General features: G+C 40.5%; 1 protein-coding gene across 2 annotated transcripts in view; it reads right to left on the reverse strand.

Annotated features, from left to right (window-relative positions):
* The window catches only part of CDH7 (cadherin 7), an 84737-nt gene extending 73693 nt beyond the window's left edge, over nucleotides 1–11044 (reverse strand). For both annotated transcript variants that reach the window (XM_059857553.1, XM_059857544.1), the window contains exons 1-2: nucleotides 10921–11044; nucleotides 1672–2080 (exon numbers count right to left, since the gene is read on the reverse strand). In XM_059857553.1, the coding sequence (XP_059713536.1) occupies nucleotides 1672–1881 (210 nt within the window). In that variant the 5' untranslated portion in view covers nucleotides 1882–2080; nucleotides 10921–11044. The remainder of the gene's footprint in view (nucleotides 1–1671; nucleotides 2081–10920) is intronic.
* Nucleotides 11045–15089: the final 4045 nt, after the last annotated feature.

Below are 15089 nucleotides of genomic sequence, written 5' to 3' on the forward strand. Positions count from 1 at the left end.
TCATACTGCTGATACAAAAGCAGGCTGGGCACAGAATGTTTCAGGAGGAAAAAAAAAGGTTGTGTTTTGGAAGATATCTGCTTGTGAATGCTAGGACTCTTGCAAAGGATGGGAAAAAGCAGACTGTGAAACTAAAAATAACCACATGCATGCAAATATCATGTACTACAGCACTACCACAGCATTTTTGGCCATAATATAGCAATCGACTGAATACGAGAATTACTACACATCAAAACTAGTCTTCACTCAAGTATTTCAAGATGCGTCTTTTCCAGGAGAGAAATTCAAATTTGCAAGCCACACTTCTTTTTTTAACAGTAGGAAGGAATGCCAAATAGGCCATTTCCAGAGCCACAAGAGAAATTCCAACCTGGGGACAAATTTGCCTAAAAGACAAACCCACACAGGCAACCAGCAGCTGTGTGGCATCAGAATGGGTACTGCTACATAATGTAAAACTTTACCAAAACTTTCAAGACCACTGTAATGTCACCACAAGATGACATTTTTGATTCTAGCACACCTTTCTTAAGGGTTCAATTATGCAAAGTACCAGTCCCAATTCAGAAAAACACCTAAACACAACGATGGCTGCAATCATGAAAGCAGTTCCCTATTTAACTTGATTATTCCGTTGGCATGATTAAATTCTAAGTGCTTAACTGCATTAACACAAACATCAAGGTTTTGTCTCAGTAGGATGAATTAAGTAAGCTGAAATTCATTGCACTGGTATATTTGAAGCAGTGGATTTCAGATTACTTCATCTCTTTTTCTGTAAGCGTGCTGTTGTGCCAAAAGCTGTCACTCCCTTGTTTTCTATGCATTTGCTGTATTTTAATGAGAAACTCTATTTATTGATTCTGATATTACCGAGAAAATGGGTTTTCCTTTCAATAAAATGATTACACATAAATGTTACAGAGAAACACAAGAGGGGGTTTTGTTTTGTGGGCTTTTTTTTTCCCCTGCATAATTGCTGAAGGCAGCGTATTACCCACTAGAACAAGGCAGTAAATGAGCTAAGTCCTGGATTCACAGCTGTGCTCAGTGTGCTCCATGTGCGGCGACGGGCGCTCAGAAAGAACCATTTGGGATGCCTTGATGTAAAAGGGCTGGCTCTCTACTGGACCCGTGCCCATCGCAGGCGAGGTAAAGCCACAAGGCTGTGCTGTGCACAGAGGACAGCGAGGCCCCCAAGGTGCCAATCTGCCAGCCAGGCAATGTCAAAGAAAAGCAGTAATGCAGACATGCCCTCCGAATTTTCACTCATCACACCCACAGATGCCTGATGCTTTCTCTCTTGCTTTCAGTAGTGCTGAGTTTTAGGGAGCAAACAACATAATACCGAACTTCTTCTCTGGGAATAGCTGTTAACTCTTAAAAAAGAACACTCATCGTTTTGTTCCTGTTTTCAAACCTAGTATAAGTAATAAATATCTTCTTCCTATTGGTGGTGGTGAAACACTTCCATTACTGCACTCTCTTAAACAAGCAGTGCTAATATGTACAGCTCTTAAAGAAAATTGCAACAGGAACCTTGCATTCTTACGAGAATGCAATGTGTTGCTGTTCTGGGCTGACAAAATTACAATTTTTAGATTGCATCATATAAACACATCAAAAAGCAAGCATCTGCACCCTCCAAAGTTTATTTAAATCCCCTACCTTTCCTACATAGAGTGGGTCTGTACCCATGTATTCTTCCAGCACAAAGAACTGATTCCACACCCAGCTGCGTTTGGTTCTCGTCCTCCCTGATTGAAAATAGGGCTTTGACCTGGACCTTGTGATCTCTGCTTGATTCATCCCAGAAAGACACAGGAAAAGAGCTAGTATCTGAAGAAAATGGCAAAACTCCACTTTGCCCAACTTCATCTTTTGTTTTTTTGTTTTTTTTTTCTTCGATGAAAGAAAAAACCTTGACCAAAGCAGGCACAATTCCAGTTGTCTCAGTAGCTCTAGCCTCCGGCAGGGTGTCAGCTGGGAGTCCAGAGATAAAAATCTGCAGAGTGGCCGATTGGAAGATGTCACCACTGCTGAATAGCCTTCACCAAAGAAATGGTGTAATGGGTACCTATACAGGAAAAAGACAAGAACTGTTGTCAGAATTATAATTTTTTTTAGAGAATGCAAATTCTTTGCAGCTTTCGCATCATGCATTGAAACTGTTTATTCATTACTTTTCTCCTCATCAACACCAAAGAGTTTACATAAATCTCTCTGAGTTTATAGTGAACTTCTTGGATGGCATTACTACTGCTGATACAAATGTATTTATAGCTATAAAGTTTTCTCCTAAATGTTCTCTTAATACACCGGGGTTTTTTTACAGTATAAATGCTAAAATTGTTGCTCTTTAAAATAATCAGAGTAATTGTAATTATTTACAGTAATTTTGTTTGATATTTTCTCTTCTGCCTACTACGGTCTGCTTTACTTGCCATTACTATGATATAATTACAAACCAGCTAGAGGCAGCAAGTTGTAATAATGGCAGGGATATATCCAAGATTAACTCTCTCCCATATAACTCAAAAATAAAATGAAGGAGAGTAAGATGCATCAGAACAATATGATTGATTCTTAGTCACAGTACACCAGATGCTGTGATTTGTTCTGATCTGAATCTGACCTGGTAAAAAGCCCTGAGTCTCCCCACTCAATTTCACTACATTCCTAAAACAAATGTCAGGCAGTGTAAGAAACATGTTAGACTACTTTATATATTTATACAGAAATATGCCCAGAAAGATCAGAAGATAATGTCATTTTGTATTTTCAATGAAACCCAGATGTAATTACAAATGATTTCCAGAATTAACAAAGGTAAATCAGTTTTTATTTAAAATTTTAATAATTTTATGGCTCATGGGACTTACTAATAAAAAAATTATTTTTTTTTAGAAAGACAAACTTCAATACTTAAACAAGACTTTTCTGCCTTTTATGACTGTGAGCCTTCTCTGCCCATGTAAAAATGTATACTTAGCAAAATGTTTGTAAAAGTATAAATTCTGTCAGTCAGAAGCAAACATAGTTTCCCCTTTTAGAAGAATCACCAGATAAGCAAAGCTGTCTCCTAAACAGACATCCTCCCTGTCCAAGTGAGCAATAAGGGAGACAAGAAGCATTTACGAAGTGCCAAACATGAAGTGGAAATAAGGATGAAATTAAAATAGATAACGGCATTAATTTGGAGTGAACTGCTGCTACTTAGGAAGCCCCAGAAGAAAGAAGATTTCATCCTTTATACTTTTAATTAATCTAAAAAGGCTAGACATTAAATCACATACACATTAAACACTCTGGACTGATTATCATAGTCCTACCCATTACTACTAAAACTGAGTGAAATGAGATATCCACTATCTGTTTTCAGTATGTCAGGCTCTTTCAGCTGCAGAACGCCTATGCATTGTGCTGCCAAAGGTACCTAGAGGGCAGAAACATGAAACAAATAAAAAGCTCTTCTGATTACAGACTGTATTTAAAGCCTTTTTATTGTAATCCCTTCTGTGGTAGTGCCCTGCACCAGAAAGGCTTTGCTTAGAGGCTGGTGGGATAAACCACAAACCCACTGAGCGTGTTTGCTAAGCAGCAGCAATTTGAAAGCTTCCAAATAGGAAAATCCAGTGTCTCCCTACAGGCAAAATGAAAAGAATAGGCAAGCCTTACCTAAAGACCCTAATTTTGAAAACATGATGCTACAGTTATAAAAGACATCACTTCAACATGGACCAAAATTCTTGTCACAGCAGGATTAACAAGCAGGTGTCATCCTCGTTAGAAGAGCCTACTTTGAAATGATTAATCCCAACTAGTCATAACTCAGTTTTGATCTGGCGCTTTGGGTAAATCATGACCATATGACAGTAATTACTGAGAGGGCTGCCAATGAGTGCTAAGGAAGTAGCTTAGCTGTGCTTTCCCTGTGATATGTTCCCTTCCTACTGCTCTGTTCAGCTACGGTAAACGTTGTTTGTAGTAGAGGCTGTTTATGCATCCTTGATTTACCCTCTCTGTGTCTAAGTTACATCATGTTAAAGACATCTGATATTGATAAACTGTCAGTTTATTTCAAAGAGGCAGCAGATTGTTATTTAACAGAGATAAAAATACAAAATGGATTTTCTTAAGAAATGTCAGTAAAACATTTACAATATGTTAGAGTCTTTTCACTAAGCAGTTTGAAATGTCTTGTTCTTGCTCAGAACAGACATTTCAAACCTAGAATTGCTCTAACCTTTATCTCAAACAGTGTTCTCTTATATCCTTTCTTTTACACCTGCAGGAAAGTATGAAAGCCACCATATGGAGTGCCATGGTCCCCAGCCACACACCACAGCACAGAACTGAAAAACGCACCCAAAATACCAAGTGAAAAACAGTCCATATGCTAGACAGCACAATCTGATGAAAAGCAGAATACTCACACCTCCTGAGAAAAAAACGTTGTTGTGGTTTACTCATTCTCAAATACTTTCACCACACAGACTCCAAAATTCCAATTATTTTTATTCAGCTGTGTGGCAGCACTTTCTGCTCTGAAACACTCTACCCTCCCTTTTTTCTCTTCTTCAGGAAAAGTCTTCGTATTCCTCTTAAAGCCCTTTTTTTTTAGGTTTTTATTTATAGTTCTTCCAGCACACTGCCTTTTATATGTGATACCTCCAAAAGCAGAAGTCTCTTGTATTTAAAAATAATTTCCGTTTTGGGAAGAACTCTTTATTAAATTGCATTTCATTACCTTTCTTACTGAGATGGATGGATGGATGGATGGATGGATGGATGGATGGATGGATGATAGACAGATCGATAGATAGATGATAGATAGATAGATAGATAGATAGATAGATAGATAGACAGACAGACATTTTATACAGATTTGATTAATTTTGTCCAAGCATAATTAGAACTTCAACATCACCTGTTTTATGATGTCCATAATTATCAAGTCCACAAGACCACATAAGCAATGTCACATCATTCACAAAATTGAAAACTAAGAGGTACTGTTGGTGGTTTTTTCTTCATTAAGTCACAGCTAGAGTATTCAGGGTTGCACTTGCAGCAGAGGATAAAACTAACGCTGACAGTGACAGAGGGTATTCAGTGCCCTGATTCCAGTGTCTTCACTGTCATCTGTGTTTACTGACTTGAGTGTGATGGCAAAACTGACCTGTAACCACTTTCTACTTTTTGTTTAAAGATGCTCTTTTATGAAATGCCATCTCTTTCTGCACAAACAAGATTCAGAATATACAAAACTGAGTGATTTTTACACTTTTGATATCATTAACTACCCTAGAATAAAGGTGTACCTTTACATCTTGTTTCTGATCTCCCAAATGCTACCTTCCTCCCTAAATAGGGGTAAACCAAATCATATCTCCTCACTCACACTTTGCCAACCTAAAAGTAACTTAGGCCTTTAGAAATAAAATTGTCTACTAGTGCATTTAAAGCATTAAGCTCTAGCTTTCACATCTAAGCTTCTTTTCCCTATTTGTTTTACATGTAGTCCTGGCAATAACAAATATGAAAAATACAAAGTAATAGAACTGGTGTGTAATTTGGAGAGTATGTTATGTGATCTGGACAGTGCAGGTAGCATGCCTCAACTAAGCAGTAACATGCTGTCCAAGTGAACAGCTGTAAGAATCAAATAAAAACACAAAACCAAAAAAATTAAACAAAAAAACATTTCCACAAGATATTCAAACACTAGTTTATGTTCTTAAATAGCTGGCTGATATATAAAACCTCAGACTGAAGAATATACATTTGGAAAAAAAAAAACCAATATACATTTGAAAAAAAAAATAACCTTTTCATTCAATATACATACTAAACCTTACATTTTCTCCCATCTGCTGTACAAAAATTAAACTGTATTTAAGCCACAGTGTACTGGTATACACTGCTAAACTGAAAAATGTTACTACTCTACTTTGCCAAAACAATCTGCTAATGTCAAAAAGACACTATTATGCACTGTCTCCAAGGGGCAATCTTGATTTGTTGAAAACATTCAGATCATGAATAAGATCCTCAACTTAAAGGAATAGTCCCCCTCACTGCAAGCAATTAAGGGTAATTTACACCCACTAAAAGTCTCTCTGAATATTTTGCTTCACTCCATAATTTCTAAAACAACTCATCAAGTCTAGTGTTCGTTGTTTGCGTGTCACAATAAGCACCAGTAGATAAGGACAAGTTTTCAGTCTCAGAGATATCATGGTGGAAGCCCTCCATCCCCACATCTTGAGATTTCTCCACCACTGTAGGGCAATTTGCTGAATGCTCTTGAGATCATCTTTGCACCACCTAACCTTTGCAGCCAAAATGCAAATTCCTGCAGACTTCTGCTAACACATTGCTACTAGTGTCACAGTGCCAGCTTAATCTATGAACCATATCATTTTCCTGTCAACCTCTTCCACTCAACTGAGGATTTTGTCCTTCAGCATATTTTGTCCTGAAGTGTTTCTAATGTATAAAATGCTTCAGGAAGAAGTAGAAATCCAAACCCCTTTCCATTACTAAATTCCACCAGTCTGGATTGCATTACTCTAGTTTGAAATCTCACTGTCAGCCACACTCTGGAGTTGTAACTGAAGAGTTTACCACTCCTGTTTTATTGCCTTCTCTTCCCTCATCCTCCCCCCTGCCCCATTATTCTCCTTTCTTCTTCCATTTTTGATACCATTGCAAAATTTACCGCGCAAATATGGACCTCGCTGACTGAGCAGCCACCACCTGCTAATAAATCTTGCATTAGCTCGGTCAACTATGCATAGTTATCCCATGGGGTTTTTTGGTTTTTCTCTACTTTAGTCATTCAGTAAAATCAGAGCCAGGGTGTTGAAGTTAATTCCAAGGGTGACTGTTGCCACTGGATCTTGAACCATGGTCCCTTAAACAAAGTAGAACCAGCAGGTGAGCCCCGACAGCTGGACTGCCCTCACTGAAATATTTACGCTTTGACATTCAGTTTTACAATGCCCATTGGACAGGGTGTTACATTTAGCGGCAGAGAAAATTCCCCTTTGTTACAAGCTTGCAGCTCCTCCATGTCACACATCCTAAATATTACAGGAGACTCCTCCACAGGCACATGAACAGGAATGTGATCCTTGAGACAAAAAGGTTTTGAGAAGATAACATGTCTAATTACGGTGTCAATTGCAATGTTGGGTTATCACTTTTTTCAGAGAAAGAAAAAAAGAAAAGGAGGGTGCCTTGGAGCAAGAGAGGTGGGGACCCTGTGATGAAATGAAGCTCTGCAAGTCAAGGCAGTACGATGAAACCTATTAACTCCCTGTGCCAGATGACATTACAACTACAGACCACAACCTCCTGCCGCTAACTAGCCTAAATATTCACATGGGAGATCTGTAAATGTAGTGCACATCCTGCAGTCTGCATCTGGTTATGAAGCAAAAAACTATCACTGCTCCAAACATATGGCACTGTTACACTAAACTGGCTCCAATACCCTCTGACTCAGGTGAAAGGACCTGATGAGACGACAAAAAACCACAAGGTACACTACTATAAAGTATATGGCTTAAAAAAATTCATAAAGAAAGCCAGGAAACAGCTTTCGGTCTTTTACACTGCTCTGCAGTTGATCATAAGATTGCATGTGTCTAGAGTGCTAAATTGTTTGAGTTTTTGGTAAGTTTGTTTTCTTCCCCATGCAAAATTATCAGAAGAAAGATTTTTTTCTAATATAATTTTCTCCATGTGAAAGGGTTTTATTGGTTTTTCACCTTGCCATGGTGCATCTGAAAGATCTAAGCTGCTGGGAAGGATTATGCTAATTTGATCAGTTATTGAAAAGAAACACCAGCAGTATTTGTGGATCTGGGACCAATCAAGGCAAATATTTAAATTTCCACAAGCTCAATTTTTGCAGCCTCATTTCAGCTGAAGAATGTCACATAATGCCTAGGGATAACTTTCTTGCAGAACTGCTGAATTCCCAGAGGAGGCACTCCTGCATTACTGCTTAGAGTTAAGCCTGGTTTGACAGGAAAAACTGAAGTAACCATCTATTTTATGCACCCTTCCTCAGATAGAATTTAATGATTTTCATTGCCACAAGAAAACAATACCCAGTAGCAGCATGAAAGCGTACATGAAAAAAAAATGTGTGCGATAAACTAAAGGAAAAGGAATGGTCCAAGAAAGGCCTTCATTGAAGAACCGCTGAACACATCAGATACTGAAGTCAATAGACTGAAAACACTCACAAAAACTCACTAGACATCACTAGGACTGACTCCCAAGCAGTGTACTCATCTGTAAACCACTTGAAGTTTAAAATATTTTCTATTTTCATCACACATGGGAGTCAGTTTGTTAGTTGAATCCCTTTGAGAAAAGGTTTAGCCAGGTTTATAGCAAAGTAGGAATTTAAGTTGGAGTAGAACAATATAAGGTCTTGCATTAGTAATGATTTTCTTCAGTCAAGTCTCTGACTGCTGAAGAAACATAGAGAAATGTGGGAACGTGCATGCACACACAGTCATATGTGAAAAGGATAGGTGGAAATCTATGTGGGTATTGTATCCATTCTTCTCATCGGAAAATTCACAGTTAGTCTGCTGCTGTACAAATGCTTTACAATTACACTTTTACATGAAAACATAAGAATATTTTGCTACTAAATCGATAGCAAATAATCAATAGTGCCTTGTTATTAAATCAATGAAAGTAGGCTTAGGAGAGTTGTGAGGCTGTCATCTGACTTTTAACACTATTCTAATGACCCACATCAGCCTTTGATTACAGTAAAGTCTCCCATTATAAGGCTGAAATGTTCCTTGATTAAAACTGCAATCTTTAGAGGCTTTTTGCAAGAAAGTAGGCTATATTACTGATGTTTGTATTTTCACTCACATTAACTGACACACATTTCTAACCTGCAGTGGTAGCTCAGATTATTACCTTTGATATATTCCTAATATTCCTGGTAGTTTTAAACCTTTATCGAGTACTCAAATCCTAGATATTGCACATACTTAATATTAAAAGCTGTCATAGCTAGGCCCTCCCTTACTGTGGATTTTACTGCAATTGTTTTTGAATTTTACTTAGCTTTTCTTCATGACCCTGAAATAAATGTGTGTCTAGATGTCTAGATTAGATCCCCTGGTAGTTGCAGACTGAAAAGCTATAAAATTGTGCAAAAGGACTTAAAAATAATAGCACATTTGGTCCCTGGATAGTTCTTTTGAGTTTGTTAAGTGGGTTTTGTGTTCTTTTTTTCCTCCAAAGGGGTAACACACTCGTGGCACTGAACTAGCTCTAATGAGGCACAGTCGTATCATTTCCAAATATCCTCACTTCACTTCCGCATTGTTAAAACTGTTATAATACTGCTGAGAAAAAAATCAGCATCACTTTATAGCTGATCTTTATCTGTTGACCTGTTGTACCTTCAGGAGCTCCATGGTAAGCAAACTTAATGTAGTTATGCAACTTTCATGCTACTGCCCATCTGCACAACTCTGCACCTGGGGTTATGTAGACCCACCTTTCTCAGAAATAAAGTACCTAGCTTTCACCAGGAACAATTCCTTGCAAACTCAAATAATGCAACACAGAAACAATTAGCAGATAAATTAAGGATAGAAAAGTAAAGTCATGCATCAACACCAAGGAGAGACTGTTTCAGAAACTGGCATGCTCAAAAGTTTGGCTCTTTTATGTATTTATTTGTCCTGGAAAAGCAATTTATTTTCTGCAAAGCTGCACAATCACCTATGTTTTAGCTGAAAAATTGCAAGTCAGTATGTCTTGTTAAGGAGACTATGAAGTATACCCTGCCCTTTCAAGTCTCTGGTTTGGCTTGAGCAAGTTATCTATCAAAACATAAGATTTTATCCTTGCAAGGAGAGAAGATTAAAGTATCAGCATTTCAGTTCCCAGAAAAAGAGCACATCAAAATTATCCATCTCCCATCCTTTCTCACATCCCAGGGAAGGCATCGTTTGTAGAATCTGGGCTCACCTGAACTACTTCACCTTTTGAAAGCAGTATAAAGGCTAAACCATATCTCAAAAAGGAATATTTTTTTGCCTCCACTAGTAACTAGAAGTCTGAGGATCCAGATGACAAACCTCTTGCTACTGGTATACACAGCCTATTGTAGGAAAGCAGGACATGCCCGTGTGTGGATATGGGGATGGATTGGGGGACAGGGCGGAGGGGGAAGGGTCAGCATCAGCCAAGCACTGCAGAGCTAGCCTTACCAGCTGAATACTAATCAAAGAAACGGCTCCCATAAATTCAACATTTGCAAACTCTAGAACATCTTTGACATAGAAGGACAAAAGCTCTGGGAAATAACTCAGGAAATTTCATTGTCTTTATAATATTTTGCACTGTAGCATCACTGCCAGACTTCGAGCCCAAGCAAGACAGCCGCTTTGGCTTGGCAGAAAGGACTGAGACAGTCAGGACTTTGGACTGCCGATATTTTGCAGAAGTCTGTGGTCCTCCCTTCCCCCACCCGACTTCCCCGTTTGTCCGTGAGACTTCTCCAAAGAGTCAAGAGTGATGCTATTGTTCTCTTATTTCTCAGAAGGTGCACACGCATCTATAGTCCCAGGGCTCTCACTTTCCACGGTTTCCCCACCACACCTGGCGTTGGGCGCTCCCGCGGCCGGTCCCGGCCGCCCCCAGCCCGGGGAACGTCAAACTTACGGCCGCGGCCGCACCGCTCCCGGCGGCTCCGCAGAGCCGCGGCTCCGCTCCGGGCAGGAGCCGCTCCGTGGCGAGCGGGTGCGGAGGAGCAGCGCACAGCCCTTTCCTGCAACTGCTCCGACCGCCCTCTGCCTACACCGGAGGGGAACGGAAAGGGGAAGGAAGGCAAGGAGAGGCACAGGTGCAGCCAGCACTTACCTGCTCCCCCTTTCCCTCGGCTGCCCAGCGTGGTGAGTATTTTAATTCCAAGGGCTGACGGTGCCTCCGCGGCGAAGTGCTGGCGGGATGCTCCCAAGCAGGGGGGGGCGGGCTGTGGGCGGCGAGGCGCCCACCGGGCATGGGGGCTGCGCGCCCGCCCGCGCACTCGCCCGCACCCGCGGAGATGGGAATGGGAGCGCTGCCGCTGCTCCGCTCCTCCTCCTCCACGGCACGGCGCGGCACTGCACTGGCAGCCGCTGGGCACACGATGGGAGAAGTGGGTGCCGGTGCCAAGCCCAGCTCCGACTGGGTGCGGATCGTGGCTGCGGGAGGAGGAGGAAGAGGAGGGAGGGAAGGAGCGGGGAGGGAGGGAGAAAGCAGAGGAGGTGGGGATGCTGCTCTGGGCAGGGGATATCACGGCTCGGTGGCTGGAGCCGGCTGCCAGCTCCGTCCGAGGGCGCGCGGAGGCGGCACAGGGACTCTTTGTACCTCCCGAAGACCCAGCGGTGGCTATTGAAGCGGGATCCAGGGAGCAAAGGCAGCCTGCCCGGCCCCACTACCCCCCCCCTCCCCCCTCCCGCCTCTTCTCCTCCTCCTCCTTGACAGGATATACAGATGGAGTCCTTTGGATAAAAATCAGGAGCCGGGCTAGGGGGTGGGGCGGGAACCAATCTCTCTCCCTATTTGCATTTGAAACAGGGAGTTGAAGGAGAGACTTCAAGATTTTTTTTTAATTTTTTTTAATTTATTTATTTTTACTTTTCCCCCCCACAACCTACCACGCAATTTGTCCTACAAGCTTCGACTGAGCTTTGGAGGCGTGAAGACAAAGTCGCAAAACTAAACCGAAGTTGCGGAGTCCCTGCTTTAAAGCTTTGCCCTTTCAGCCTGCCCAGCCTGCCACTTGTGAAACCCACGCTCCCTGCCCTGGCCCGTCCTCCTGCCCCGCGTGGGGCAGCCGCGGGGCCGGGCCGGGGTCCCCTCTCCTGGTCCCCGGGCAGAGCACGGAGTCACCACCGACCGGCTCGGGGGACTTAAAACCTCGCAGCCCTGCTGCCCTCTGTCTCCCTAGAGCTGCTGTCACGCCTCTCTGGCTCCTGTTTATACCGCGGGGTGGTGGTGAGCAGGGAGAAGAGGATTGAAAAAAGTAAAATATACGTTGAATAACTGAACCGAGTGCTTTCCCAGAAAAAAGGGTGGAGAGAGCCGAGTGTGCGCACCGGCAGCAGGAGAAGGCTCAGTGTCACGCTGGGGCTGGTGCCCGGCAGCGCCCACGCAGAGCCCCGCAACCCCGGAGCTGCTCGGGGCAGGCGCTCTGGGAAATGAGTACCTGCTTTGTTTGGACGTGGTCCGGCTGGGAAAGCGGCAGCACAAACTTTCTGCCTCCTTCCAGCACTGCTGAAGCCTTTTTGAGTCTGCAGAACGAAACAGATCTACAACTGAAACATGATCAGCCAGGAGTCAGCACGCCTCCTGAAAAAAAAAAAAAAAAAAAAAAAAAGCAAAAAAAGCAGAGGTTCCAAATGTTGGCAGAGCTGCTGAACTGACATTTTTCACGGACAAAAATATTTTAACACATACTGTTTTTAGAACAATGGACTATATACCAAGGGCAACTGTAAGAGATGCACCTTGGCCAATGACTTTTGGTTTATATTTACCAGAAAAGCATTTTCAACATGATATAAACTAACAATGTGAATATATAATTACTTTTCATTCCTACTATACATTATACTATGAAGTGTGCTGTCAACACTAATAAAGTAATGTGTGGATAAAGTCACTTCAATAAGAAAAAAGCAGCAACAAAACAATTGGTTTATATCACAAAGGTTTTTTTAAAAAAATTAATTTCTGAATTAGTTTATAGTCTTTGAATACACAAATGCAGCATGCATAACTCTTTTAATAAATGTAATATGTAACTGTTATGTGTTTCTTGTCTTTAACCTTCACTTTCAGATGTGATTTCCAATGTCACCTTTCTAATCAGAGGGAGGCAATTCAACATGGCATTTGTGAACTGAAGTAGTGGTTTAAAGAGAGCAACTAGAAGCAATCTACATTCTCCAAGTTGTGGAGTGTCTGAGTGCATGGTTCCAACTTAATAAGATGTATTCAGGCAAGAAAATCCTGAAACATGATTGCACACAGTTGCTTAAGATTGTAATTAAGGATTTGCCTTTCCTTTGTTTTCCTTCCCCCAATCCCTAATTCATCTTTTACAAATTAATCAAAATAAGACTGTCTGCACTGATCCTTAGAGGACAAGGTTCAAGGGCAGATTATCTTTTTTTTTTTATCATGAAATATCATAATACCTCTGCTTTATCTTCTTTCAAATTCATTCAGAGATATAACCATTAAATTTATCTTTTTACCACTTAATTCAGTAGCTATGACTTCAATGATGAAAACAGAACAATTAGAAACAGAAAAAAAATATTTTGTTTGCAAATAGAATGACATAAAAAAAGAATCTGCAAGAGGTCATGATCTTCATAAACTTCAGCTAATATCCTCAAACTTTTTATTTTCTCTTCAGGTTCAAAATAGGGACTAAATAGTTTTACAATCGCTTAAAATCATTATAAAGGAAGGACTCTTTTTTATTAATTTTGATTCTGATCCAGATATTACTAATGGTAAAATAGAATAGTCAATTATCACCCAATTAGAAAGCTTTCATGTGTAGCTTTAAGGAGTATTTCATGACTTTCTTCCTAACAGACCTCTCTCAAGGATGTGCTTTATGTTCCAAAAATCTAGTCCCTCAAGCAAAACCTTTCATTAAACTGTGTGTCAGTGAAAACATTTGAACTTATTTTTACTCTGTTGAAAATAGGATAGATATTTTTGTCTTATTATTTTTCTAAATGCTTATGTTGTCATATCAAAATAAAATGTATGAAACCCTTTGACTTTCATGGGAGTAAAACAGTGACTCCAAGCAAAATATGTGACTAAGCAGACCAATTTAATTTCATTGCACAGGCAGAATAAAATATACAGAAGTAATTATTCTTAGTCACTTTTGGCAATCTACCGCTTTTAGTAACATAAGCAAATGTATATTTTTTAATACATTTTGTTCTTGACTGTCTTGATTGTGGGTTTTTGCCAATGACTCAGTCCATTCCAAAGCATTGAATGGATCATTTTGGCAGGAATCCACACCTACAGCACTGTTGCATTTCTTTCTAATATGTTGTATAGTGCATTTACCCATCCTGAGACGTAGAGGTATAGCACTTCCAGAGCAAAGTCTACAGTTTGTGCGAACAAACCTTGGACCATGCTAAACTGTCTCTTAGGTAAGTGCTGCAAAGAGTAACTGCAGGCATCAAAACTCATTGGTACTGCCACCTTTCCCGTCTTTTCATTTCTGGAACTATCAAGGATGCCTCTTCACATTACAAGTCACGTTTCTGTTTTGTAGAGTGGATCCAGAGGCAGATTTAGGACCACAAAACCTGAAACTGCCTGTCTTGAAGCATGCTCTTAAATTCTTCTTAGACATTGAGAGCTTTGGTGGCCTCTGCTTATGAAGGATTTTGACCAGAAAAGCAATATAAATTTGTTTAATGGTTGTATTCAGTCCCCTGAGCCTCTGTCTCTCTATGTTAACATATCTGTACAGTCATTATACACATTCTGAAAAAAAGCAGTGTCAGGTAACTGCTACATGGGTCCTGGTAATTCACTGTGTGGGAAGAAACAAGTTCCATTATGCATTTAGCAATAGCTTGTAGAGCTCCTTCAATATGAAAATGTAGTACTCTAAGATGCAAAATACTAAGTTTTCTTTTTCTTAAAAATGTATGTGGATATAGGTCTTTCATGAAGCAAGCAGGAGAGCTTGCTGTTTATTATCTCTTTTAAAGGAAAACATTTCCTAACGCCACTAACACATGGGTTTTCTGTACAGGTACCAATGCCTTTGTATGTTACTCTTAGCTGAGTACTTCAGCTGTCCAGAAATAATACTTACAAGTGGCTGTAATGCTGATGTGAATATCTTACCTTCTGTATCACAGGGGAAGTCACTGTCCAATGCTGTGGTTACACTAACTCTGATTTCAGTCTAGAAGTGAGCAACGTTTTTTCTTCAGTCTTCTTTTTTTATCATTTCTATAAATAGCAGAAGGCAAAAAGAAAAAGCCTAT

This window comes from Haemorhous mexicanus, chromosome 1, assembly GCF_027477595.1.
Source record: "Haemorhous mexicanus isolate bHaeMex1 chromosome 1, bHaeMex1.pri, whole genome shotgun sequence".
NCBI lineage: Eukaryota > Metazoa > Chordata > Aves > Passeriformes > Fringillidae > Haemorhous > Haemorhous mexicanus.